The 26,018-nt window shown below is 37.8% G+C and overlaps 2 protein-coding genes across 6 annotated transcripts in view; one reads left to right on the top strand and one right to left on the bottom strand.

Annotated features, from left to right (window-relative positions):
* B3GNT4 (UDP-GlcNAc:betaGal beta-1,3-N-acetylglucosaminyltransferase 4) overlaps positions 1–26,018 on the bottom strand; it is a 1,341,192-nt gene that overhangs the window by 283,934 nt on the left and 1,031,240 nt on the right. The window lies entirely within an intron of this gene.
* Positions 1–26,018, top strand: part of DIABLO (diablo IAP-binding mitochondrial protein) — a 239,251-nt gene that overhangs the window by 7,253 nt on the left and 205,980 nt on the right. For both annotated transcript variants that reach the window (XM_044068602.1, XM_044068601.1), the window contains exon 2: positions 891–1,008. In XM_044068602.1, the coding sequence (XP_043924537.1) occupies positions 891–1,008 (118 nt within the window). The remainder of the gene's footprint in view (positions 1–890; positions 1,009–26,018) is intronic.

Below are 26,018 nucleotides of genomic sequence, written 5' to 3' on the forward strand. Positions count from 1 at the left end.
CTGTTTAGCTCCTTGTAGAAGGCAGCTGTGTTGTTCAGATGGTTTCTTTCATTTTTGAGAATACCTTTATGATTTCTGTATTTTATTGGTGTGACGTGTATTTTATAGACAGTTGGTCATAGAAAGAAAAAATCCAGACAGGAGTTGTAACAGGAAAACAGACTTCACCATTACAACGGAAGGTTAATTTAGTGGATCAAAGATTGATGATATTGTTAAAAAAATAAAAATGGAACCTGTACCCAAATAAACATTGGATGCTATGTATCTAGGATCTGTGTGTTGTTACTCCTTTTCCTGGATTTTGTATAGTCAGACTTCTTTAGGATACTGTCTCTATAAACTTGTATCTGCACTTAAAATCTGGCCAGTTTTTGTTGAGTATTGAAATCAGATTTATGCTAACAGTGTAATAGAAAGAGGAAAAACATGAACAGCAGTTAGAAAGCAAAAGTATGTTTTGGATCTATCTATCCTTCATGTTCAGCATCTAAGATATGCCATGCTCGAAATGACCATATATGCCATTGGGGCAGGAACAAGCAGTGGGGAAATTTTTAAATTATTTCATACTTCAGATTTTAAGTTTTGTCCCACTGTATGTGCTTGCTGTGTTGTCTCAGATTTCACAATTTTTGGAACAGGAACCACACACACACACACATACACCAAGGGAGGGGACAAATTTTCTGTTTGTTACTTTAATTCAGGTTAGTGGTGTCATAGTCTGTGGCCACTGATGGCATTAAAACTGGGTTAATTTAAGTGTTGTCCAGCATTGTGATTAGAATAAAAAATAGAAGTGATAGTTTTTGACATGGTTGTTTGACACACCAATGCATAACTCGTTTCTTGTAATAGTCTGATTAACACTTCTTGATTGCTTGCAGACAGAATTCAGCAAGTTTGTATGGAACCTGCAGGATTCCATCGGTCTCAAGATATGGCATCTGGCACAAGTTTGCAGTGGGGTGTGGAGTGACATTGTGTGCTATTCCCATAACACAGGTACTATAGTTGGAAAATCATATAAAAAGAACACACAGAAGTACTGATTTTGCATTTTATCTTTTTTTACATGTTTTTCCTCATCTGAGCTTACTTTCTGGCCACTGTTAAGCCCACCTTATTGCTTCATATCTCTTTGTTGCCACTCCCCTTAATAGTAAGTCATAGATCACCACAGAGATAGGCCATTATTTTTACCTGGTGTGATTTTATTTACTTTGTTTGGGGGGGGGGGGGTCTTGCAAAGCATGCAGTGATTGTGCTGCTGCTGGTAATTCCTTATTTTCCAGAGGAGGTATCAGAGCACTAGATTTTGTCTGCAATGAAGGGTTGCTTACTTCCATACTCATTTTTTTATTTGCACTTTGATAATTTCTGGTCTAATTCTATCAGGCTGTAGTATTGTGTTGCTGAAATGAAACTATTGTGTTGATAGGCAAATAATGCTTTGTGTTACTTAATATATTTTTGATTTTATTTGATGTATGTTTCCATCACCCTAGATGTTTGTGACTTGTGGTCAGTGTTGTATTTCATATTTAATGTATTCTGACTTGTAAAGAACTTTCCGAGTTATAAATATTGTTATACCCATGACATGATATTGTTTTGGGAGGGATTTCCTGTCTAACCTCCCATATGTTCTTATTGAACTGTATCACTGTATGTGCATTATTGAGTCTCTAGACTGTTTCACTGCTGAAAAGGGTCCATGGACCAGTTCATGTACCTGTATGCAAAGAAGGAAATAAATAAATATGCTTAAACTTTATGATTTTAAAGTTCCAAATTGCCATTATTTTCAATTGCCATTATTTTCTGTTGGGTGTGTTAAGAATCTGGTTGGTAAAAGAACCAGTAACCTACTGTGGATGTACAATGAATTGATCCTGGCACACCGTACTGTAAGATAGAGGAATACCCATGATTAACTATGGGTAGGTTAAGCAGCTGTGCTAGTTTACCTTTTACTATATGTAGATTCTTGGGTCTTCATTTCGGCTCATTAAACTGACTGACTATTCCTTTCTGGAGGCTGGCCTTGTCAAGAATGGAAGTCTTATTGGCACAGTGGAAGATGGATGAGAACTACAGAAGTTTTCATAAGAGTGGAATGGTCCATTGTGTTAGTACCATTCTGCTTTGGCACTATCTGATTTTGTACTGACCTTCGTAAGTTAAACAGCATATCCATTTTGACAGATAACGCTACGCTTGGGATAGATGAACTGGTGGAACAGCCGGACCAAGCCAGATTCCTCATTATCCTCGACCTAACCAAAGCGTACTAGCAGATCTCCCTAACCAAAGAGGCTAGGAGAAAGACTGCCTTCTCCGCAGTGGACAGTCTCTTTCAATATACCATCCTGCCCTTTGGTCTCTGTTGTGCTTCATCCACTTTCCAAAGATTAATGGACAGAGTCTTAAGACCCCACCAAACTTGTGCAGCAGCTTCTTTGGAAGAAGCAGTTATTCAAGTCCGATAACTGGGACTCTCATCTCCCAAAGGTTTAGGCAGTGTTTGACTCTGTGAGGCAGGCCATGCTCACTGTCAGTGCTCTGGAATTCAAGGTTGGCATGGCTGAGGTTGGATACCTGGGTTATGTAATAGGTCAGGGCTGATAAAACCTCAGAAAGAATAGGCAGAATTAGTAGAGAAATTAATTGGTTCATACTAGGCTGATGATCAGCAGATTGTTTGTAACCTAGCCACAAGATTCCATTTCATCAGTACCTTGCAACACAGAATAAATGCTGCCTAATTTCTTCCCCTTTAAATGAAGGTTTGAGGGGCTGTACCTGGGGTGGATTAATGGTTTCTCATCCTGTTGTCCAGGTTGCATGTAAATGGGAAATAGGAGCCAATTTGCTTTACATCTAAAAGAAGTCTATTCCATAGAAGAGGGATTATTTGGAGAAGCATCTCACCAGCAGGTCCTATTTATGCTGTGGTAGAATCTTAATCCCTTTCAGTGGGTGTTTAGGGTGGCGTTTGTTTTGCAGATATGTAGGAGGTTACCTAGAACTGGATTCCTTAAGGTCCTCCTTGCAAATTATCTAATCTAGAAGGTATGGCTATTTAGCTGGATTTCATAATGGTAGTTAATAAATGATAGACAAATAGTACTTTATTGTGAAATGAATTACCCAGGTCCTGAATAACTGTGTTAGTTTTCAAAGGGGTGTCATCTATGTGGTTGGTGTATGGGTGCCCATGTTTGCCAAAGGACACTATACTACATTTCTTGGTATTTGGTTTATGACTGTGGCCCTGGCATTATTTATTTGTGCATGGTTGACCCTCATAGAGAATAAGGGAGTCAGTGGGAGAGTTTATAATATCTCTGAGTTTACAGCCATCTTTAGACTTAGTCAGCCACTGGTCTTTGACATGAGAGAAGTAAATACCAATGAGAAGTGACCCAAGGACCGATTCCTGACCGATGCCATTAGTAATGACCTTTTTTGATGCAAGTGCGCCCCCACTACACTAATAGCAAACTGGCTTACTGACAGAACCCTGTCTAGTGGGTTACATAAGGGTTTACATTTAGTTTGATCAGCCTGTTGATAATAAACAAAATGTGGGGTGATGTCAGAGGCCTTCACGATAAGCATTGCTTACTGGATTGCATGCATCTAGTGCATTGGTGACTTGTTCAAAAAATCCAGTAAGTTTAGGAGACAGGATCTACCTTTAATGAGCCCAGAGTGATTTTGGTCAAGGGAACAGTAGACTGCTAATGTCTTTGTTATTAAGTTCTGTAATGGTGCAATCCATCCTCTTTTATATTTAAGGCTGGTTAGGCTCTTAAGTCTTTTGTTACCAGGGTCGGTGGTTAGTAATCCTTTGTGGAGTGGGCCAAGTACACCAGTTCACCCACTTTATGTAGGAATCCAGTAGAGGCTCACTAGGCTTACTGGTTAGACTGTAAAACTCTGCTTAGTGCTGATAAAAAAGCAGGTTAGCCTGCTATCTGGACACATGGAGTTAGTTTTCTTAGCCTTGGAGATTGCTTTTAGGACTTGCAAGGTAATCAGAGTGTGCGGGCATGTTAATGGGTGGGGGGAAAAGGATGTAAAGTCTGAACTAAACGTTTATCATCTAATATGTTGGTTTTGCCCTGTGGGGTTAAGTATGTGTCACTATTTTGTATTACTTCAGAACAGTGCTGTGTATGGTTCTAAGACTTTTGACATAGCTGAAAAGGCTTTGTGGCCATCCATTACATAGGAGGCAATATTCAGTTCATATATGTCTTTGGAGGATTGGATTTTTGCTTATACATTTTTGTTTTATTTACTGAGTTCATTTTAGAGGCAGGGGTATTTAGTTTTATTTTTACAGAAATAAGTTTCTTCTTTTTGTGTGTAGCTTTTTTTTACTACGATTCCACCATAAGGGTTTGTTCCTAAAAGTAACATTGTATTTGTGTCTGATGGGGACCAATGCCAAAGTACAATCATGTAGGTGAGATTAGAAACTGCCCAGGAATGTCCATTATAGAATACAGTGCCCCGTTTGGTATGTACCTCTCAAGACATCTGCAACAACTGGAAAGGTTGCAGAAATACCTCACTAGAAGAATCACAGGCCTAAAGCAGATGCCCTACGCTGATCGCCTAAAAAAACTCCAGCTATACTCTGTCGCATATCGTCTACTCAGAGGCGATCTCTGCTTAACATACAAGGCCATGTCAAACCCAGAGCTGTTGGACATGCTACACTTAAAGAAATCCCAATCCCTCAGAGATCTAAACCTTGTCATCGCAATAAACAAAACATGCTGGAGGGATATGTTCCGGACCCAGGGACTCCCCAGACTCTGGAATAGATTGCCCATATATGTCAAGCAGAGTGCCTCTTTGGCCCTCTTCAAAAGGAACCTTGACGATTGGATGGGAGAAAGGAAATTTACCCCGGGGATCACGTCAGTCACCCTGCTAGACAGGGGTCCAGGGAAGTAAATAGTGTGGGAAGAAAGAGCCAGGGAATTGTTATGGCTAGGCTTGTATAGGCCCTAGGGCTGATAGCCTAGTACCAACCTATGAACCTATGAATGGTGAGACTGGATCACTGAGGTTGAGAAGGATGCTTACATTTCATCAGGTCTTCATCTAGCTGTAATAGATTTACCATTGAATAATCTCTAAAGACAGAAGGGTTTGATAGTAGACCAGCTTTCACCCTTGAGGTGAATATTAGTGAACAGGGTCTGGATTTAACCAGTGGTAGGCTAATTATAGATGTAGAGCATATAGAGTTATATTTGCGCAGACTAGATCCAATATTTGATGGGAGCTAGTTGGACTAAGGAGATGATATCTGTGAAATCTAGGAAGTGCTGTGCATACTTCTTTATGGTAGCATAGTTTTCCCTGTTAATAGAAGGATAGATGCATTCCTCAAAGATAAGTATGTGATTCCATGGGAGGGACTCCATTTTGTTTAAATATGCCTTGTAGACTACTGAGGACATGGAGGTTGTTGTGTAGTTAGTTATGATATGTTACAGATTTTTATTGATGTTGGATATGGAAGAGCTCAAGCTCATTGCTTTTCCTTAGAAGTCTTTTTTTTTACTGAATACATTTTTATTGATTTTCATAAACATATATAGAGTATGTATATCAAATAAATATTTACATAGTCAAAGCTTAAATTGGAGAAACAATTTCAAAAACAAACATTACAAAGCCAACTATTTACATAGGATGTCTGTACTTGAAAAACTTTGTTTTCTTGAATGTATCTTTGAATAAGATTATAATTTATTACAGCCTTCTGTTTCCAGCACTTGATTTAGTTTCTGCCAGGTAGTGCTTATGGAAGTAGGTTGTTCTGTTCTTTCCTTGATTGTTTTGAATTCCAACTGCGAGACTGATAAAACCTCATTCTTGAAATGTTTAAAATTGGGAGGAGTTACAGCTTTCCAGTTCTGCGTAACATTTTTCCTTGCAATAGCAAGGAGAGTCCACAAAATTGCATATTTTTGCCTTGGAACACAAGACTGCACAGCTGTTTTCAACAAAACTAGAGATTTTGTAAGTTGAAAATTATCAGTGAACTGTGCTTGTAACAAATAGTTAATACTTTCCAAATAGTGTTTAAGTAAATGGCATTTACACCTCCAACATCTATTTTCTTTATTATATGTTAGTTCTAATTTGTGTGGTAAGTATATTCTATGTATAAATTGCAATGTGAAAAGTTGCCAATATAGTGATAATATTAGTTTTGGAGAAATAATAATTCATTTTTTATCTTTATTATCTGGCATTTTACCATTAACTGTTTCATAGTATTTCCATATATTTTGTTTATTATGAGCTCTTGTTTCTTTAACTACTTTGTACAATACTGATACAATTCCTTTACCATTTGTGGGAAATTCCATCAGTGTTATCTGTTGTATGAATTTGGGAACCTTGTCCCTAACAGACTTCTGCATTATTGCCTGTTGGTTTAAAACTGTTTGTCTTAATCCCTGCAGTGTTAACCACATGTTATTTTCAAGGCTGAACTCACTAATAATTTGCTCTATCATTAGTACTTAGTGTTTATCAATTGATGCCAGTAAATTAGACCATTTTTACTAAGTGTTTTAACTGCTGCTGAGTCCTGAGTTATAATATTATTTTGTGTATATGCTATTGGGAATATGAAAAAAGACCATGCTTTTGTATCCGGATTTTTGTTTACAAAGTGCAAAAAAGACTTTAAGGTACTGATTTAGAATTTATATTTTTGTGTTTCCTGTTGCCATATATTCCTTCAGTAACCAAAGTAAGTTATTCGGTACTATTTCCATATGTTTATTATATCATGAGTGGTTTTTAACCAGTTTTTTTCATGCACTAGTTTCCATTTGGAAGTATATTCTTTGTTTAACCATAGAGAAACTGTTTTTAAAGCTGACAATTGTATATATCCTTCTAAATGTGGTAAGCCTATTTCACCTTCTTCTCATTTGTCAAAATGATGTCTTAGGGCAACTCTAGGTTTTTTAGGGTACCATAAGAATTTTTATTAACCCTTCAAATTGTTTTAAATATGATTTAGGTGGAGGTGATGAGCAAGCTTGTATAAAATACAGAATTTTTGGGAATATAATAATTTTAATTATATATAGTCTTTCCTCCATGATAAAAAATAGCTTATTCCATTTTTGTATTGAATTGTTTGATATTATCCAATATAGTTTAGTTGTACTGTTGTATCTATGTCATTTGTAATTTTAACTCCTAAGTATTTGACTGCATCATTTCTAGATAGATATTTATGATATTTTTTTAATTTAATGCTTCTTTGTTCGTATTTATTGGGAACATATTGGTTTTATTTTCATTAAATGATAGTCTAGAAATGGGCAGCCACAGTGGTGCAGGGGTTAGCATTGTCACCTCACAGCAAGAGGTTCTCCGGTTCGATCCTCAGCTGGGGTGCCTTCTGTGTGGAGTCTGCATGTCCTCCTTGTGGTCGCGTGGGTTTCCTCAGGGGGCTCCGGTTTCCTCCCACATCCCAAAGACATGCTGTAGGTGGATTGGTCACTCTAAATTGGCCCTAGGCGTGAGTGCGTGTGTGCCTTCTGTGGAAGGATGGGCTTCCCGGCTGACAACTCAACACCGTAAAACTCTTCTGCCATTCATGAGCGGACAAGTGATCCGCTGTGACGACCCCTAACCGGGAAAAAGCTGAAAGAAGAAGATGAAGAAGGTAGTCCAGAAATCTTCTTAAACTGTTTTGTTGCTTTCCTTAGCTCTTTTAGAGTGTTATTATCTTCTTTTTAAATTCAATAAAATGTTGTCTGCAAATAGTTGAAACTTTAACTCAAGGTCAGTATCACATCCACACCCAATGATATAAATGATGCCGCAAGAATTACAATTATAATATTTTGTTGCTGAATATAACTTTCCATTACTTTTAATTCCATTCAGATTTCTTACTTGTTCCCGTACAGAACACTTACCACACTAATAAGCTCCCACTCTGTTCCCACCTCCCTTTTAGAACTAGTGATATTCAATAATTCCTTTAAGTTACTGTATCTGCCACAAGAAAAGGTGATATGTTTTGGAAAAAGAAAGCCCACTCCAGCATCTTCATGAATAACATCCCAAACTTGTTTAACAATTTTTTCCAACATAGGGGAAAATGTTGAATATCTAGTAACAAAAAAATAAGATCTCTTCTTCTCTTTCGGCTGTTCCCATTAGGGGTCGCCACAGCGGATCATCTGTTTCCATTTCTTCCTGTCCTCTGCATATTGCTCTGTCACACCAACCACCTGCATGTCATTTCTCACCACGTCCATAAACCTTATCTTAGGCCTTCCTCTTTCCCTCTTACCTGGCAGCTCCATTCTTAGCATCCTTTTCTCAATATACCCATCATCCCTCCTCAGCACATGTCCAAACCAAAGTGATCTCGCCTCTCTGACTTTGTCTCCAAAGCGTCCAACCTGAGCTGACCCTCTAATATACTGATTCCTAATCCTGTCCATCCTTGTCACACCCAGTGCAAATCTTAACATCTTTAACTCTGCCACTTCCAGCTCTGACTCCTGCCTTTTTGTCAGTTCCACTGTCTCCAACCCATACAACATAGCTGGTCTCACTACCCTCTTGTAGACCTTCCCTTTCACTCTTACTGGTACCCGTCTGTCACAAATCACTCCTGACATTCTTCTCCACCCATTCCACCCTGCCTGTACTCTCTTCTTCACCTTCCTTCCACACTCACCATTACTCTGAAATGTTGATCCCAAGCACTTAAACTCATCCACCTTCGCCAACTGTACTCCCTGCATCCTCACCATTCCTCTATCCTCCCTCTCATTCACACACACACATTCTGTCTTAGTCCTGCTGACCTTCATTCCTCTCCTCTCTAGAGCATATCTCCACCTCTCCAGGGTCTCCTCAACCTGGTCCCTACTCTCACTACAGATCACAATGTCATCTGCAAACATCATAGTCCATGGGGCCTCCTGTCTGATCTCGTCTGTCAACCTGTCCATCACCATTGCAAATAAGAAAGGGCTCAGAGCTGATCCTTGATGTAATCCCACCTCCACCTTAAATGGATCTGTCACTACCACTCCATATTTCACCAATATCACACTACCCTCGTACATATCCTGTACCACTCTTACATACTTCTCTGCCACTCTGGACTTCCTCATACAATACCACATCTCCTCTCTAGGCACCCTATCATATGCTTTCTCCAAGTCCACAAAAACACAATGCAACTCCTTCTGACCCTCTCTAAATTTCTCTATCAACACACTCAGAGCAAACATCGCATCTGTAGTGCTCTTTCCCGGCATGAAACCATACTGCTGATTGGTAATCATCACCTCCTTTCTTAACCTAGCTTCCACTACTCTTTCCCATAACTTCAAGCTGTGACTGATCAGTTTTATCCCTCTGTAGTTACTACAACTCTGCACATCACCCTTATTCTTAAAAATAGGTACCAAAACACTTTTTCTCCACTCCTCAGGCATCCTCTGACTTTTCAAGATTTCATTAAACAATCTGGTTAAAAACTCCACTGTCATTTCTCCTAAGCACCTACATGCTTCAACTGGTATGCCATCTGGACCAACAGCCTTTCCATTCTTCATCCTCTTCATAGCTGTCCATACTTTCTCCTTGCTAATCTGTTTCACTATCCCCACATCATCCAACCTTCTCTCTCTCTCATTCTCTTTATTCATCAGCCCCTCAAAGTACTCTCTCCATCTGCTCAACACACTCTCCTCGCTTGTGAGTATGTTTCCCTCACTATTCTTTATCATCCTTACCTGGTGCACATCTTTCCCAGCTCGATCCCTCTGTTTAGCCAATCGGTACAGGTCCTTTTCTCCCTCTTTAGTGTCCAACCTTTCATACAACTCTCCATATGCCTTATCCTAAGCCTTCGCCACCTCTCTCTTTGCCATGCTCCTCATCTCCTTATACTCCTGTCTACTTTCTTTATCTCTCTGACAATCCCACTTCTTCACCAGCCTCTTCCTCTGTATACTCTCCTGTACTTCCTCATTCCACCACCAGGTCTCCTTGTCCTCCTTCCTCTGTCTAGATGTCACACCAAGCACCTTTCTAGCTGTCTCCCTTACCATCTCTGCTGTAGTTACCCAGCTATTCGGTAACTCTTCCCTGCCCCCCAGTGCCTGTTTTAACTCTTCCCTGAACTCCACCTCACAATCACCCTTTTTCAAAAAAATAATTTCTCTAGACATTCATAATGCAGATTGATTATTAATTTTCATTCTCTATTTCCCAGGGGCATGAATTTGGATAGTAATTACACTTTGTAAAGGAATTTTTGGGAAATTTCTAGAGTATTTATTAATGTTTTTATGAAACTCATTGCATTCATACAGTGCATTTTGCACATTTATTGTGTGTTCTTCATTTCCCTGTTGAAATAATTGATTATGTAATTGGTTAATTAACTCATTAGTGCTTTGTATCTGGGGTATAAATGGATGTGGTTTTATTCTTTGCACTATTCCTTGAAGGCGAAAGGCCGAGGTACCAGAATAAATTTTGGAGATCTAATCATCCTTGGTGTCAGTATTTTTCCTGTTGTGGAGGCTTTTTTCCTCTGTGTTTTGGTGTGAATGCACCCTGATTAGAGTAGACGAATGAGGATTTTTCCTGTTGTGGAGGCTTTTTTCCTCTGTGTTTTGGTGTGAATGCACCCTGATTAGAGTAGACGAATGAGAAATCCAAGGCTGACATATTGACATGCTGGGCTTATATTATCCAGGTGGGTGTGCATTGGTGCCATGAGGGAAGTGCACTCAACTTCATGGGGACATTTTTCTCTTTGCCTGTCCACGTGCTGCAGCAGTGGTGATCATCATGGCTCATTAAACAGCTGTACTGCCATTATGGCCTCACTTCTTCCTCCATGAGGGGAGCAAGCAGTATCTTATTGTTCCCCTTCTTGAAAGTTGTGATTTCTGTTGTCAAGATCCAGGGTTAAGTTAAGTAATGATAGTATTATAGCAATGCTTATAATGACAAGGGTAGTTTTTTGACATGTGTATATGGTATTAGTAGGGAAATGTCCTTGGTGAAGCTAGACAATTATTACTGTGATTCATACCTCAACCTCTTAATACAAGAAATCTGGACAAAGCCAAAATAGTTTTTTAAATATTGCTTTTATGAACTTAGAAAGTTGACAGAGTAGCGTGTTTTACAGTAGCATTCAATTTTCAATGGGTAGGAAGTCATAACGTCAAATGCCTGTCATTATTATTTAGCGGCTTCAATCCTCAATGATTTGCAAGAAAACCGCACATTTTTTTAGGAACAGACCAAAAATATGAGGGCAAAAATCTGAACAGTTGAGAGGTATGCTGTGTTTTTTCTTTGTGACTAATGTAGAGTAGGTAAAAATTGTATCCATCACATAGGCAATTAAACTAGGGTTTCAGTATAAGAGTTGGAGGAGCCTTTTTTTTCTTTTTTTTTTTTTTTTAGCAGGTGACATTGTTTTATTAAAAAAATATTTTCGTAGCTGGCTTTTGGTGGAAGGTGTTTTAGATAAAAGATGTGGATATTGCAGCGGACGTATTATATGGAAGGATTTGGGTATGATATGTAAACCGTAGTATAACTTAAAGAAGGTGGCGTGATGGTAAATTAGTAGGTGGAGACCTAACCTTTTTTGGCAGTGCTGATCACACACCCCTAACAACATAGATACCCTCTTTGTCCCATTTTTGTGATAGCTGTGCTTCCCTTAGTGCTTTGGAGTAATAGAAGCATCATAGATGGCAAAGTTTAAATGATATAAAAAGAAGCTGTTGTCATAACCCTGCACAGAGCTGTTCTACCTGATGTGATTTCAAACTACAGACCTATATCACTCCACCTAGCATTATATATGGTGATGGAAAAACTAGTATATAAACGGCTAGAGACTCTTCTGGCTAATGTTGCAAATGGCTTTTGTCTTGGCCCATCAGGTAGGAACTGCAGGGTTTACTGGTTCTGAACTGAGCAAGGAGGAAGGTGGTTACAGCTTTATTCTTTGATTATCTGATTGCACCATGATTTCCTTTCTATATGTACAGAGCCTGACCTCTTATGCCTCATTTCATAATTTGGGCAACATGGTAACTTAATGGTATGGATCTCTATTTTATAGGTCCTGGGTTCAAATTTGACTTTTGATCACTTCTATGTGGAGTTTTTCATGTTCTTCCCCTGAATACTTGGGCTTTGTCAAAGCACTCTCTTTTCTCTCCATTTCTCAAAGCCATGTTTCAATGATTGGCTGTGCTACACTAGTCATATACATGTTATTTAACCTTGCCTTTCTTGTCTACATTGTGCCTGAAAAGGGTCCAGGAGGGACTGGTACATTTACCCACTTAACAAGTAAGTAAATTAAATGAATCTGCCATACACCAGTTTGGGAGCTGTCTCATCACCGTGTGTCCAACATATATATATATATATATATATATATATATATATATATATATATATATATATATATATATATATATGACACACGGTGATGAGACAGCTCCCAAACTGGTGTATGGCAGATTCATTTAATTTACTTACTTACTTATATATATATATACATCATGTCTGAAGTGTCATATGACCGGCTTAGGTCCATTACTCTTTAATGTATACATGTTTAGATAGGTGACAGTGCTGTAGAGCACTAACAAACTTATCCAGAATGTGGATCATACTACCCCTCTTAGTAATGGAAGTGGCACTGAGCTGATTCAGTCAACAATAGATGCTGAATTTCATACTTTGTAGCTGTGACCATCAGTCATTGGTTTTATTCATCACCCATTAAACTGTTCTTTGACTCAAAAAAGTCTACATTATCTCAGACAAACTCATTGTTAGGTGTGTTTTGCAATACTGAGGCCATATAACTTGTATCCTGTGCAAGATACCTTGATGTCTCTTAGATGAGAAAGTCAAATTGAATGTGCAAAGCAATGTAGGAAAGTCCAATCAGCTGCTTCATTCACTTTATACAGTAAAATATTTTTAACCGTAAGCCTTCCAAAACTTTGAGATGTCTCAACTAACTGTCTTCTCAAATATTGAAGCTAATTTCATGACCAAACAATGAATAATCTCCTTAAGGTGACTACATGTATGACTGTCTTACCATGAAAAGCACATCACTGCAGTTATCTTAGGAACTGGGCTGGCCTGGCCTATATAACCTACATCAAAGCATTAACTAATATCTGTCCCATACTAGTAAAACACCTCTATCTCAGTATAGCAATTTCACTAGAGCTCATATGGTATGACCCTACAAGAAATCTTGCAGTTTTTCGAGGCTAACTTATCAGTGAGCTTCGGGAGTATCAAGAAATATGGAGATAACTTTTTATTGCTTCTCTAATGTTTGGAAGAACCATTGTGAATGACTGAGTCATGTAAAGAAAAATATTTGATTTGCTTAGGAGTGTTAACATGTTATTTGACTCACTGGGCATGCAGCTGTGGAATAATTTTATTTTCAACTATTTTACTGGTGTCAGTGCTTCTTGCAATGATGTGCTGCATTTTACATCACACATTTCCACATTAAAAGAGCAGACTAATGATAATGGCCTCATTTGGAAAGGAGAGAGAGTCACACAGAGTAGTGTGAAGTTCTAGTAGTACGTAGGCATGTGAAAGGTGTGGAGACATACTGGAAGCTTATGGTTAGATGGTGAAGACGGGGAAAAAATCCATCAAAATTCAAACCTAAAATATCTTTTCCAAACAAGAATCCTTGATTGCAGGACTTCCAAGATGGCTGCGCATTGAGTAATAGCTTAATTCTGGCTCTCCCAGTGTGAAAACAGAAACTTAGAGGAGAAAGCCAGTGGACCTGGATTTCTAAGTAAATTTCAGTAACTAACGAATAAGTACACTGCCTAGATGCCAGGAAAAAAAATAAAGACAGAGGACCTTTAGGAAAATCAGCTACAAAACGTGATGGAAAAAGTGTGGTAGCTGTTCAGTAAATGGGAAAAGTGTGGTAGCTGTTCAATAAAAAGAAGTGCAAGCTCCAGACATGACTTCCAGTAACCTTGAGGAAAGTATAAAGCAATTGCATACAGACCTGACTGAAATAAATGAAACGGTGATGGAGTACATCAACTCAAACAATTAAAGGCTGGAAAAAATGGAAGAAGCTTTAAACAGATACTCAGATGAGATGATAAAACTGCAAAACAAAGAGGTTGAAATGGGAAAAGACTGGCAAGACTGGCTGAATATGAGACTGCACAAGAAGAGATGTTTCAAAAAATAATAGAATTAGAGGACAGAGCATGTAGAGAAAACCTGAAATTTTCTGCTGTACCTGAGAAGCTGGAAGGAACAGACTGTATTAATTTCATGAAAGCCCAAATAAGCAACTGGACTGGTATTCCACAACAGGAATTGTTAATTGAAAGGGCACATTGTGTGCACACTTCAAACCTGGCTATGAGAAAACAACCTAGCCCTTTAATAGTAAAAATGCAATCTTACTAGCAGAAGTTCTTGATTCTGACAAAATGTTGCAGAAGGATAAAGTACTAAAAGTGGGAGACAGCAGAGTATTTGTGGAGAATGACTACTCATCGTACACCAGGCAGAAGAGAAATAAATGTATTCCATTGCATAGAGAATGTGGATAAGCAGGTATGAGATTCAAACTGCTGCACCCAGTTGTCTTCAAAATATTTTTCCTGGGAGGACCAAAAACATTTTTTGATGAAGTACATGCTAAGGAAGGAAGAAATGCAAAATTTTGTCCAACAGAAAGTGAGCTGTGAAACAGAAGGAGATTCTGCTTCTTGTTCTTCTGGTAATAAAGATCACAGAGAGACACTGCCAGTGAGTTCTTTCCCAGTGTTTCAACAGAAAATGCTTGACAGAGGGAAAAAATAACAGGAGTTGAGTAGAAGACTCAAGTGCACTGGAGAAGAAGCAGAGAATGTTTGGGAGATGAAAGTGAACAGGAATAGAACAAGAAAATCTGGAAATATTGGACTTTCTTGGACTTTGTTAAACTTTTAGGGGACTCTAAAGCATATGCCTTAGTTCATGTCATTAATGTTTGGAGACTAACATCTGTAACTTGGAAATTGACAAATGTGGAATTACAAAGCAATATTTATATTTGTAAACCAGGTCAGAGCAAGAAAATCTGGAAATATTGGACTTGTTTGGACTTTGTTAAACTTGTAGGGGACTCTAAAGCATATGCCCTATTTCATGCAATTGATGTTCGGAAAAATACTCAGGAGAGAGGAAGAGGAGGGAGAAAGGTAATTCTTTTAAGTAAAACAAATTTGATTCTTAACAGTATTACTAGAGTGATGCATGCTTTTCTCTGCATGTTATAAAGTCAAGTTTTTTTTCAGTTATTTTTAAATGTAATGGGGATACTTATGCAAATAGGTGCTTCTGTTCTTTTTGTTTCTTTGTCCTTTCTTCTCCCTTTCTCCTTGTTCAATTTTAAGAAATGCAGGCACTGCAGTGTAAAAAAAAGGGGGGTTGTGGTTAACAGAGCATGACAAAAGAAAAATTAGTATGTTTTTTTTCATTCTTGCGTAGGGGAATAACTGGGTTAAGGCCATTAGCTTTATATAGTAACACATTTTAACAGAAAGCAAATAAATGAATAATAATATTGAATATTATAAGGTCTTTTTTTAGTAAACCGTCCTGGATCTGGTTCTCATGTCACTAGCAGACAATCTGTTAAAGAGAAATGGCTTGGGGAAAATGTTTTCTGAAAGTATTCAAGTGTTTTCTCAGCTGGGACAGCTATAAAGATAAGGCAAAACCAGACAATACTTAATAGAATCATAGGCTGTACCATGCTTTTTAGCATAGATAATCTTTCTTTGTTTAGCTCGAGTTTGTGTATGTGGCTATCGGTTTGGAAGTTTTGTTCCTATTAAAGGGGTAAAACTTCAATATTTGAACATGTACATCGTTTTATGTGTTATTCTTTAGTAGGTTTTAGGGGGGTATTTTTGTGTGTGTGTATTTTTATTTGAGGGTTTTCAATAAAACAAAAAGTTCTGAAAGATGTGGCGTAGGCTCAAATGGAGATGACAGGAAACAAATGTATAAAAGATTAACCTACCAAACGGTGCATGTATGTAACACAAAAGCTGGAAATAGACATTTAACAAAAAGACTGTTATACATAAAAGGTTGGAATAATAATCCCTCAAGAATGTGATTATTTCTGTAATGTCTTTAAATGTTAATGGTCTCACCGATAAATACAAAAAGAAAGAGTAATGAACTATATTAAAAATGTAGAGTGCAAATAACTCTGCTACAGGAGACACACTTGGAAAGAACTGAACATGTGAATTTGATAAAGGTTTTCAGGATGGTTATTCAGCAGAATGGCTGGGGCAAAGTAAGAGAGGAGTACTTATATTAATTGCAAGAAGAGATCCAATGGTAATAGAAGAGGGAAAAAGACAATAATGGTAGATTTCTAGTACTAAGGGGCTACTGGCAAGGATTGCACTGGGATATATTTATACTCCATGGAAAACTGCTATAAGGGAGTGTAAGAAAATTCAGTGAGAAATAGCTTTCAGCAGGCAATATTACTTATAGGTGGGGACTGGAATTTGATTTGCAAAGTGAAGATGTGTCCGGGGGGGCCTAGAAATGGAAATATAACAAATGAGCATAGATTTTTAAAGAAATTTACGAAAATACTTGGCATGGAAGATGTGAATTCAGTACTAGGAATTCAAGTGAATTTACATATTATTCCCCAAGATACAAAAAACTGGTCTAGACAAGACGGAATTTACATTTCACGGGAACATGTGCATTTAAATGAAGGTCTTGATACACATCCAATAACTATTTTAGATCAGGCACCAATAATAACTAAAATAAAAACACATGGTAATGAAATAAAAATGAAACACTGGCGCTTTCCACCTATCTGTTGAAAACCAAGGAATTTAAGGAATGGCTAGTGAAAATTATTCAGGAGCTATTAGAAAAGATAGAAACTTTTGAAAATATAGCTAAGTAGTGGGATAAAATTAAAGTGGAATTTAAAAATATGGTGGAAATAAAAGAAAGGGAGATATGGTTAAGAAGTAGCAAGAATTATTTAGAGGGACTGACAAATATTAAAGTATTGCAAAATAAGGATAATCTCACAGAACAAGAAGAGGAGCAACTACAGAATGTTAGAGAAAATAAGGGATTACCTTGATAATATGCATGTGTTTAATCAGATAGCATTTACTTAAAGGACAGTCTATCATGCATCTTAGCATGAATGTCCTTTTTTTGGGTGTCTCTAGCTTGCGGGTGTGGCTATCAGTTAAGAATGTTTCTTCTTCTTATGTGCATAGGTTTTGTGTGTTATTAAGTTATTAGGCGTAGGGGGTATCAGGGTGTGTACATTTTTGTTTGAGGGTTTTCAATAAAACAAAAAATTCTGCAAGATGTGACATAGGCTCAAATGGAAATAACAAGAAACAATTGTATAAAGATTAACCTGCATGCACTGAATACAAAAGCTGGAACCATACATTTAACAAAAAAAAAAAACTGTTATACATAAATAGTGGAAAGAACAATCCCTCAAGAACATGATTCTTTCTGTAATGTGTTTAAACATTAATGGTCTCACAGCTAAATACAAAAAGAGTAATGATTTATATTAAAAATGTAGAGTGCAAGTAGCTATGCTCCAGGAGACACACTTGGAAAGAAGTAAACATGCAGATTTGATAGAGAGGTTTTCAGGATGGTTATTCAGTGGAATACCTGGGACAAAGGAAGAGAGGAGTACTCACATTTGTTTGTAGGAGGAGCTCCCATAGTAATAGAGCAAAATATAAAATATAATAATGTAAGATTTATAGTTTTAAGGGGCTACTGGCAAGGGAGAAGGATTACACTGGTATGTGTTTATATTCCACCGAAAACTGCTATAATGGAGCTTAAGAAACTTCTGGGAAAAATAATCGGCTTTCAGCAAGGAATATTACTTATAGGTGGGGACTGGAATTTGATTTGCAACAATGAAGATGTGTCTGTGGGGCTCAGAAGGGAACATATAACAAAGGAGGCTAGATATTTAAGGAAATCTATGACATGTCAAACCCAGAGCTGTTGAACATGCTACACTATCGCAATCCATCAGAGCCACACACTCCAGGGACCTAAACCTTGTCATCACAATTAACAAAACATGCTGGAGGGATAATTTCCAGACCCAGAGACTCCCCATACTGTGGAATAGACTGCCCAAGCATGTCAAACAGAGCGTCTCCTTGGCCCTCTTCAAAAGAAACCCTGACGACTGGATGGGAGATAGGAAATTTACCCCGGGGATCATGTCCACGTCAGCTGCCCTGCTAGACAGGGGTTCGGGGAGGTAGATATTGTGGGAAGAAATAGCCAGGGAATTGTTATGGCTAGGCTTGTACAGGGCCTAAGGACGATAGCCTCGTACCAACCTATGAAAACATTTGGCATGGAAATGTGAATTCAGTACTAGGAGGTCGGAGTGAATTTACATGTTATTCTCCAAGATACAAAAACTGAGCTACGCTAGACAGAATATACATTTCACAGGAGCATGTGCATTTAATTGAATGTCTTGATACACACCCAATAACTATTTCAGATCATGTGCCAATAGTAACTAAAATAAAAACACAGGGTAATGACATAAAAATGAGACCCTGGCACTTTCCCACCTAACTATTGAAAAGAGAGGAATTTAAGGGAATGGGCAGTAGAAATTCTTCAGGAGCTATTAGAGGATAGAAATTTCTTCTGAAAATATAGCTAGAGAGTGGGATAAAATTAAAGTGGAATTTAAAAATAGGGTGGAAATAAAAGAAAGGAATATATGGTTCAGAAGTAACAAGAATTGCTTAGAGGGACTGACAAATGTTATAGTATTGCAAAATAAGGGGAATTGCACAGAATAAGAAGAGGAGCAACTGCAGAATGCTAAACAGAAACTAAGGGATTACCTGGATAATATGCATAAGTTTAAAAAGATTGCTGTCAAGCAACTGTTTTTTGCTAATAACCCTAGAGCACAAAAACATTTAGCACAATGACTCTGGCAACAGATAATAGAAATTACTGTCACCTAGCTTAGGGAGTCTGTAACAAGGAAAGTAAGGGATCCTGTAGAAGTATTGGAAATACTTAGAAAATTCAGTGAAAGTCTGTATAAAGCAGATAAATATGCTTCTCAAGAAAAGGTACAAATGGAAATGTTTATGGAAGAATTAACTATGCCAAGGTTACAGGGAGAGGAGGCTCAATTACTGAAAGTTATAATAGGAGAAGATGAGATAAAAATGGTGATGTATAACCAGTCTACAGGAAAGTACCCAGGAATAGATTGTATTCCTGTGTAAGTTTGGAAGCTAGGAGGGAAAAACTGATAAAGATCTGGAAGGTTTTGTTTAACAGTATTTTAAGAGGAGTACCAACATCCTGGAAGAAAGCCATAGTAGCTGTAATACCTAAAGGGGGTAAAGATCCATCAGATCCAGCTTCATCCAGGCCCAGTTCAGTACTAAATCATGATTATAAAGTGTTTATGTCTATAATAGCAAAAGTGATGCCAAAATTGTAGATATGGATCAATGTTGTTTTTCGAGGGGAGGCAAACATTTGACAACATTAACAGAAGAGTGATGATAAGAGGGAAACAGAATGTAAGAAAATACCACTGTTGTTGGTAGGTCTTGATGCAGAGAAAACATTTGACAAGAGTGGGCTGGGACTTCATGAGCAGAGTAATGGAAGCATTTGCATTGCTTGAAAAAAATTATAAAGTTGAATAGGAGGATACATGAGGGATCAGAGGTGAAAATTTAAAGTGGGTGGGGTCCTCTCTGATAGTTAATGCTTGAGCTGGGGAACAAGGCAGGGGTGTCCTCTCTCCCCTTTGTTGTTTCCATTTTATTTAGAACCAATGACAAAGAAAATAAGGGACTCAGAAATTCAAGGATATAATTGGTATGGTAGTCAAGAGAAGCTGGCTCTATTTACAGATGACATTATCTTATACTGGAAAAAAACAGAAAGGGACAGTACAGTGCAATGGAACATATTGAGACAGTTTCAAACATTTTCGGGATACAAAATTAATGAAGCCAAAACAAAAGCATAGCAGTAAATTATGTACCCACAAATTAATTGGTTCAGCAATACCTATACTTATGGGCACATGATAAAATGAAGTATTTAGAATTATGGATTAAAAATGATAGCAATGTGGTAGCTAAGGATATGTGGGAAGGGACCAAACAAGATAATACAAAAATTGAGAAAATGGAAGCTGTATTATATGGATAATGATAGTAAGATACAAGAAGTTAAAATGTTTTTAGTCCCTTTAGTCTTGTATACAGGTCAGGCATATTTTTATCAACCAGAGGAGAAGTTGTGGATAGCAATTAATAAAGAGCTGAAGGATTTTATCTGGGAGGGGAAGACAGCAAGAATCAAGTGGGATAAGTTGATTCTTCTAATAGAACAGGGCGGAATGGGATTACTCGAGTTGAAGGGGTATTTCAGAACAATGCAGTCAAGGCTCCTATACTTAGCACAAGCAGAAAACTATAACTCAAAATGGAAAGTGATAATGAGGAAATCTTGGGGGGGGGGGGGGAGTTAAAGTAACAGGGAGAGACTGGGATTTTGGATGCAAACCTTTAAGGAGAACAACAATAATAATACAGAATATTATATTCATAAAGTAGAAGAGGGTATTCTAAGAACTAAGCCAATACGGGAATGGAGATCTGCCAAAATCCACAGAGCTTAAAGTAGACACTGGTTCAAAGTATAATGTTTATATCAGCAGAAACATTTGCTAAAGTGAGAACTAATGAACAACTTATTGTGGCCAGTAGTGCGAAACTTGTTGCTTATGGAGGTGAAGAAATTCATACCGAAGACTCAGTGATGCTTTCATGTTATTTGGCTAAGAACTGTTACAACTTGTGATTCTATGTAGTCCAAAGACCAGTACGGTCTTTACTGGGTCTCAAAGATAGTTTGAGAATGAATCTGCTCTCTTTTGCTAAAGAGGTTCATCACATAAGTGCATTTCCGAGTTCTAATTTTTCTGAAGCCATTTGATGTTTTTGAAGACAAGTTGGGCAAACTTCCAGTTGTGTATTCCATGAAGTTAGACCCAGAGATCACTGCAGTAGTCAGACCAGCGAGAAGAGTTCCAATAGCTATACAGGATAAAGTTAAGGCTCAGCTGGATAAAATGGTACAACAAGGTATGATTTGTCCAGTCACAGAACCAACTGAATGGGTGTCATCCTTGGTGGCAGCTCACAAAAAAGGCTCAGATGAAATCAGAATATGTATTGACCCAAGAAATTTGAACAAAGCATTGAAGAGACCATATCATCCAGTGCACATAGTCAAAGAGGTCGCAGCTCTAATACCGAATGCCATTGTTTTTTCTGTCTAGGATCCAAAGAGTTAATTTTGGCAAGTGAAGCTTGATTGCATCTCTTAATTTCTAACCACTTTTGGTACTCCATTTAGCAGATAAAGATTCCCAAGGATGCCGTTTGTGATACATTCTGCAGCTGAAGTCTTTAAGCATGCAATGGAGCACATTTTTTTGTGTTATCCTTGTGCCATAGTAGTAGATGATTTATTGGTTGAAGGCAGTGGTGAAGCAGAGCATGACAGAAACCTAAAGAAAGTTCTAGACAGAGCACGTGAAGTAAACTTGAAGCTCAATCCTCTGAAGTGCAAATTCAGACTTCCAAAATGGTACATATGTAGGTTATTTATTTACCAGTACTGGCTTGAGACCAGACCTGACCAAGCAAGAAGCTATTCTTGAGATGTCAGCACCAGACAAATGTACAAGCTCTACAGCATTTCCTAGGCATGGCTAACTATTTAAGTAAGTTTATACCAGACTTCAGTGAGTTGATAGCACCTTTACGAGAGCTAATGTGCAGAAATGTTGCATGGTCATGGTTAGAACAGCACCAGAAGGCATTTGAAGACCTTAAGCAGAAAATTGCCACCCCACCTACATTAAGATACTAAGATGTGAACAAACCAGTCATTCTTTCCTATGATGCTTCAAAATTTGGTCTTGGCTCAGGTATACTTCAAGAGGGTAGACCAGTAGCCTGTGCATCTAGAACACTTACCCAGACTGATATGCAGTATGCTCAAATTGAGAAGGAGCTTTTGGCAATTGTATTTGCATGTTCCAAGTTTCAGGATTACATTTATGGTCAAGTTATTCAGATTGAAACTGACCACCAACCTCTAGTTACTATTCTAAAGAAGTCTATGCATTCCACTCCAGCGAGATTTCAAAGAATGATGCTTAGATTGCAAAAGTACAATTCAGAATGGTCTGTATGGAAGGCAAATTGCTCTATCTGACTGGTACCTTATCCAGATCACCCAGAAATACGATGGAACAGCTTGATGCAGAGAATTTTGACTTTGATGTGATGGCAGTGCATAATTTTTCTACCATTAGACATAATGAGTTAAGAGTTCACACAATGACTGATCCAATTTTGCAAAAGCTCAATCACTACATTAGTAATGGATGTCCATCAAAGCAATGTAGTGTACCACCTGAAGTGGAAAGCTGTTTTCCTTACAGAGATGAATTGTTGATGGAAGATGGCATTATTTTCAAAGGTCCTAAAACTGTTGTTCCTGCTTCCTTACAAGAACGTATACAGATTTTGCATCATGGTTACCCAGGTTCCGCAACCACTAAGAGAAGAGCGACAGAACTGGTATTTTGGCCTTCATTACCAAAATACATTGATAAAGTAATTTCTTGTTGTTCAGTATGCAATAGTACTGGACCACATTTGCAAAAAGAACTGCTTCAGCTAAGTCCAGTTCCTGAACTACCTTGGTCAACAATAGCCACTGATATCTTCGAGTGGAACAATCAACACTACTTGGTTTTGGTAGACTCTTATTTTAATTGGTTTGAAAATGATCTACTACCTAACCTAACATCCAATGCTGTTATTACCAAGTTGGAACGTCATTTCTCAGTCCATGGTAGTCCAAAGTTCAAAGCTCTTTCTGACAATGGTACTCAATTTATTAGTCAGTTGTTTCAGAAATTTGCAAGAGAATGTGACTTTGTGCTTGTCACTAGTAGTCCTGAATATTCTCAGTCAAATGGTCTAGCTGTACGTGCAGTGCAGAGTGCAAAGCAATTACTTGAGAGGTCAAAGCTGGACAATACTGATGTGTTCTTGAATTTGCTTAATCTCAGAAATATATCACATGACAATATTCTTGGCTCACCTGCTCAAAGCCTGCTTTCCAGACAAACCAGAACTATGCTACCCATTAATTCCAGTTTATTGAGGTCTAAAGTTAAGAGCATTAAAACAATCAAGGCTCGGTTGTTTAGGAAGCGTAATATCCAGAAATCCAGTTACAACAGATCGAGCAGATTACTTCATCTGTTGAGGGAAGGCGAGATGGTACGAATCCAGACAAAGAAAGGTTTCGACCGAATCGGTCAGATTACAGGCATATGTGCTGAACCAAAATCTTATCTAGTAGACTCCGAAGGTGTACAGTATAGGAGGAATCCTAGACATCTTCTTACTGTACCAGAATCATCATTACAACATTGTTTCTGTGATGTAGACTCCAAATCTAAAAGCGAACCAGATGTTGTTCCCATACCAGAATGTATACCAGAGTGTGATGAAACCTCAGATTCCATTCCTGAAAATGTTCCGAACATTCCAAAGGTCGAATATTTTGTAGAGAGAGTTCTAGTTGCTAAATCCAATTCCCAGTTTTATGTCGCACAGTATGGACGAATATCTAAGCCCAGTGTGAAATACACAGCAACGTGACCTTAACTATATATATATATATATATATATGTATATATATGTGTGTGTGTGTGTGTGTGTGTATATCTATAAAATGTGTGTACCTAGTCTTATATAATGCATGACAAAGAATTGCCTGTGATATATGCATGCTAAATACACTCATAACATTGCATGATCTATTTCTCAGAGGGAGGATGTAGATCAGAGTTTATGTGATGTGTGCTGTGTCTTTAAGAATTATGTTAAAGACTGTATTTGCATATATAAATTCCAGAGACATGCAGTCCCTAGTGCCATTTTGAAAGAGCAGCCAGAGAGTAAGCATGCATGATTGGAGTTGCTAGTTTGTATATGTTACTTAAGTTAAAGTCAGTAAACTTCTATAGTGATGTGTTTGTATAAAATAAAGCTGCTTGAACAGAACCAATGAAGACTCTTCTATTGTGTCCAAAATAGGAGAGCAACAGCTGCTATACATAGCACAAGCAGAAAACTATAAATCAAAGTGGAAAGAGATGATTATGAAACAGGGGGGAAGCTCAAGTAACAGGGAGAGACTGGGATTTTGGATGTAGACCTGTAAGGAGAACAACAATAATCATACAGAATATTATATTCATAAAGTAGCAGAAGGTCTTCTAAGAATTAAGCCAACACAGGAATGGAGAAAGAAGAATCTGCTGGTAGGGATGACTGCAATTCGGGATACAGACAATAGGGGGCAGGAATATATTGGAGAAAACTGGCGAAGGAACCAAGGTATTGGGATCAAATAACTAGAGGGAAAGATGATGGAATGAGAAGATGCCAAGAACCTGATAGGATTGCAGGCTAGAGATTGCCTTTCAGATTGAGGATTGATATCAGAGTATAGGCAAAGAGAAAGAAATGGAGGGGAGGGTTCCTAAACGAAAGACCAACACCGGTAGAGTTTTTTAGTAGAATCTGGAACAGAAGTTGCTGTTAAGAAAGAAATAATTAGAGCACATTAAATATAAGAATCAATCAGAGGAGGTTAGGAAGGATTGGGAAGAGATTAGATAAGCAATTCACAAAGAAACAATGGGGGGATATATGTATGTCTCCCAAATATGCAACAAAATCAAGAAGATTTAGAATCTTTGCCTGGAAGTGTTTGCATAAGTATTTTTATACCCCAAGCAGACTTCAAAGAATTTTTCCTCAGGTAGACAATAAATGTTGGAGGTGTGGTGGGGAAGAAAGAGGTAACTGGGAACATATTTTCTCTGAGTTAATGAGTTGGCTGACTTTAAAGATTCCCTGCAGAGTGCTCTGTCGGAGATGCTGGGTGAGCAAATTGGAGTAACTGGGGAAATTATTTTTTGAGCTATGATACAGAATCGGAATTGTCTAGACATAGTAAGGCCTTGCTGAGTCTAATTATGATAGCTACCAAAAAAGCAATTACTAGAAAATGGAAATCAAAGTCTAAATCAACTTTAATAGAAATAGTGAAGATAGTAACAGAGATAAAACAACTGGAACTGGGACCTTTAGAAAAGGGTGGGAGTAAATGACTTGGGGGATAAAATGGAAACTGCGGGATCAATATATGCAAAGGAGGAACAAGGTTTAAAAGAAGGCAGGACAAAGGGTTGGGCTGCGTATGCTAATGAGGGAACAGGTGTTTCATGGATGGAAAACATTGGAAAGACAAGGGGCATTTTGACCAGCTGGATGGTGTACTCAAATCGGTGAGTAAATATGGCTAGCATTATTGCTAGCAAAACTAATAGGACATTGTAAATAAAGTGAAAAACTGCAGTTCAAACTGCATCTGTTTCTTTTTTTTTTTTTTTTTTTTTTTTTTTTTTTTTTATGGTCTGCATGCTAGTGGGTAAAAAATGAGTGAACAGTGCAGAAAACTTGGTATTAGCCCATTTTTCTTTTTTAAACTAGAAACATCTTTATTAAATTGTCACGTATGACATAGGCAATCATACATTTATAGAAATGAAAACAAACCATGCTGACGTAATTTTTGTTGCAAACATTGTATATCAGAAACCATATTAACAGAATTTAGCTGCAGACATTATACATCAGTTATAATCTATCCAGTCATTGTCACTCAAACGT

Source organism: Protopterus annectens, chromosome 4.part0, assembly GCF_019279795.1.
Source record: "Protopterus annectens isolate FY-2018-M chromosome 4.part0, PAN1.0, whole genome shotgun sequence".
Classification (NCBI taxonomy): Eukaryota; Metazoa; Chordata; order Ceratodontiformes; family Protopteridae; genus Protopterus; species Protopterus annectens.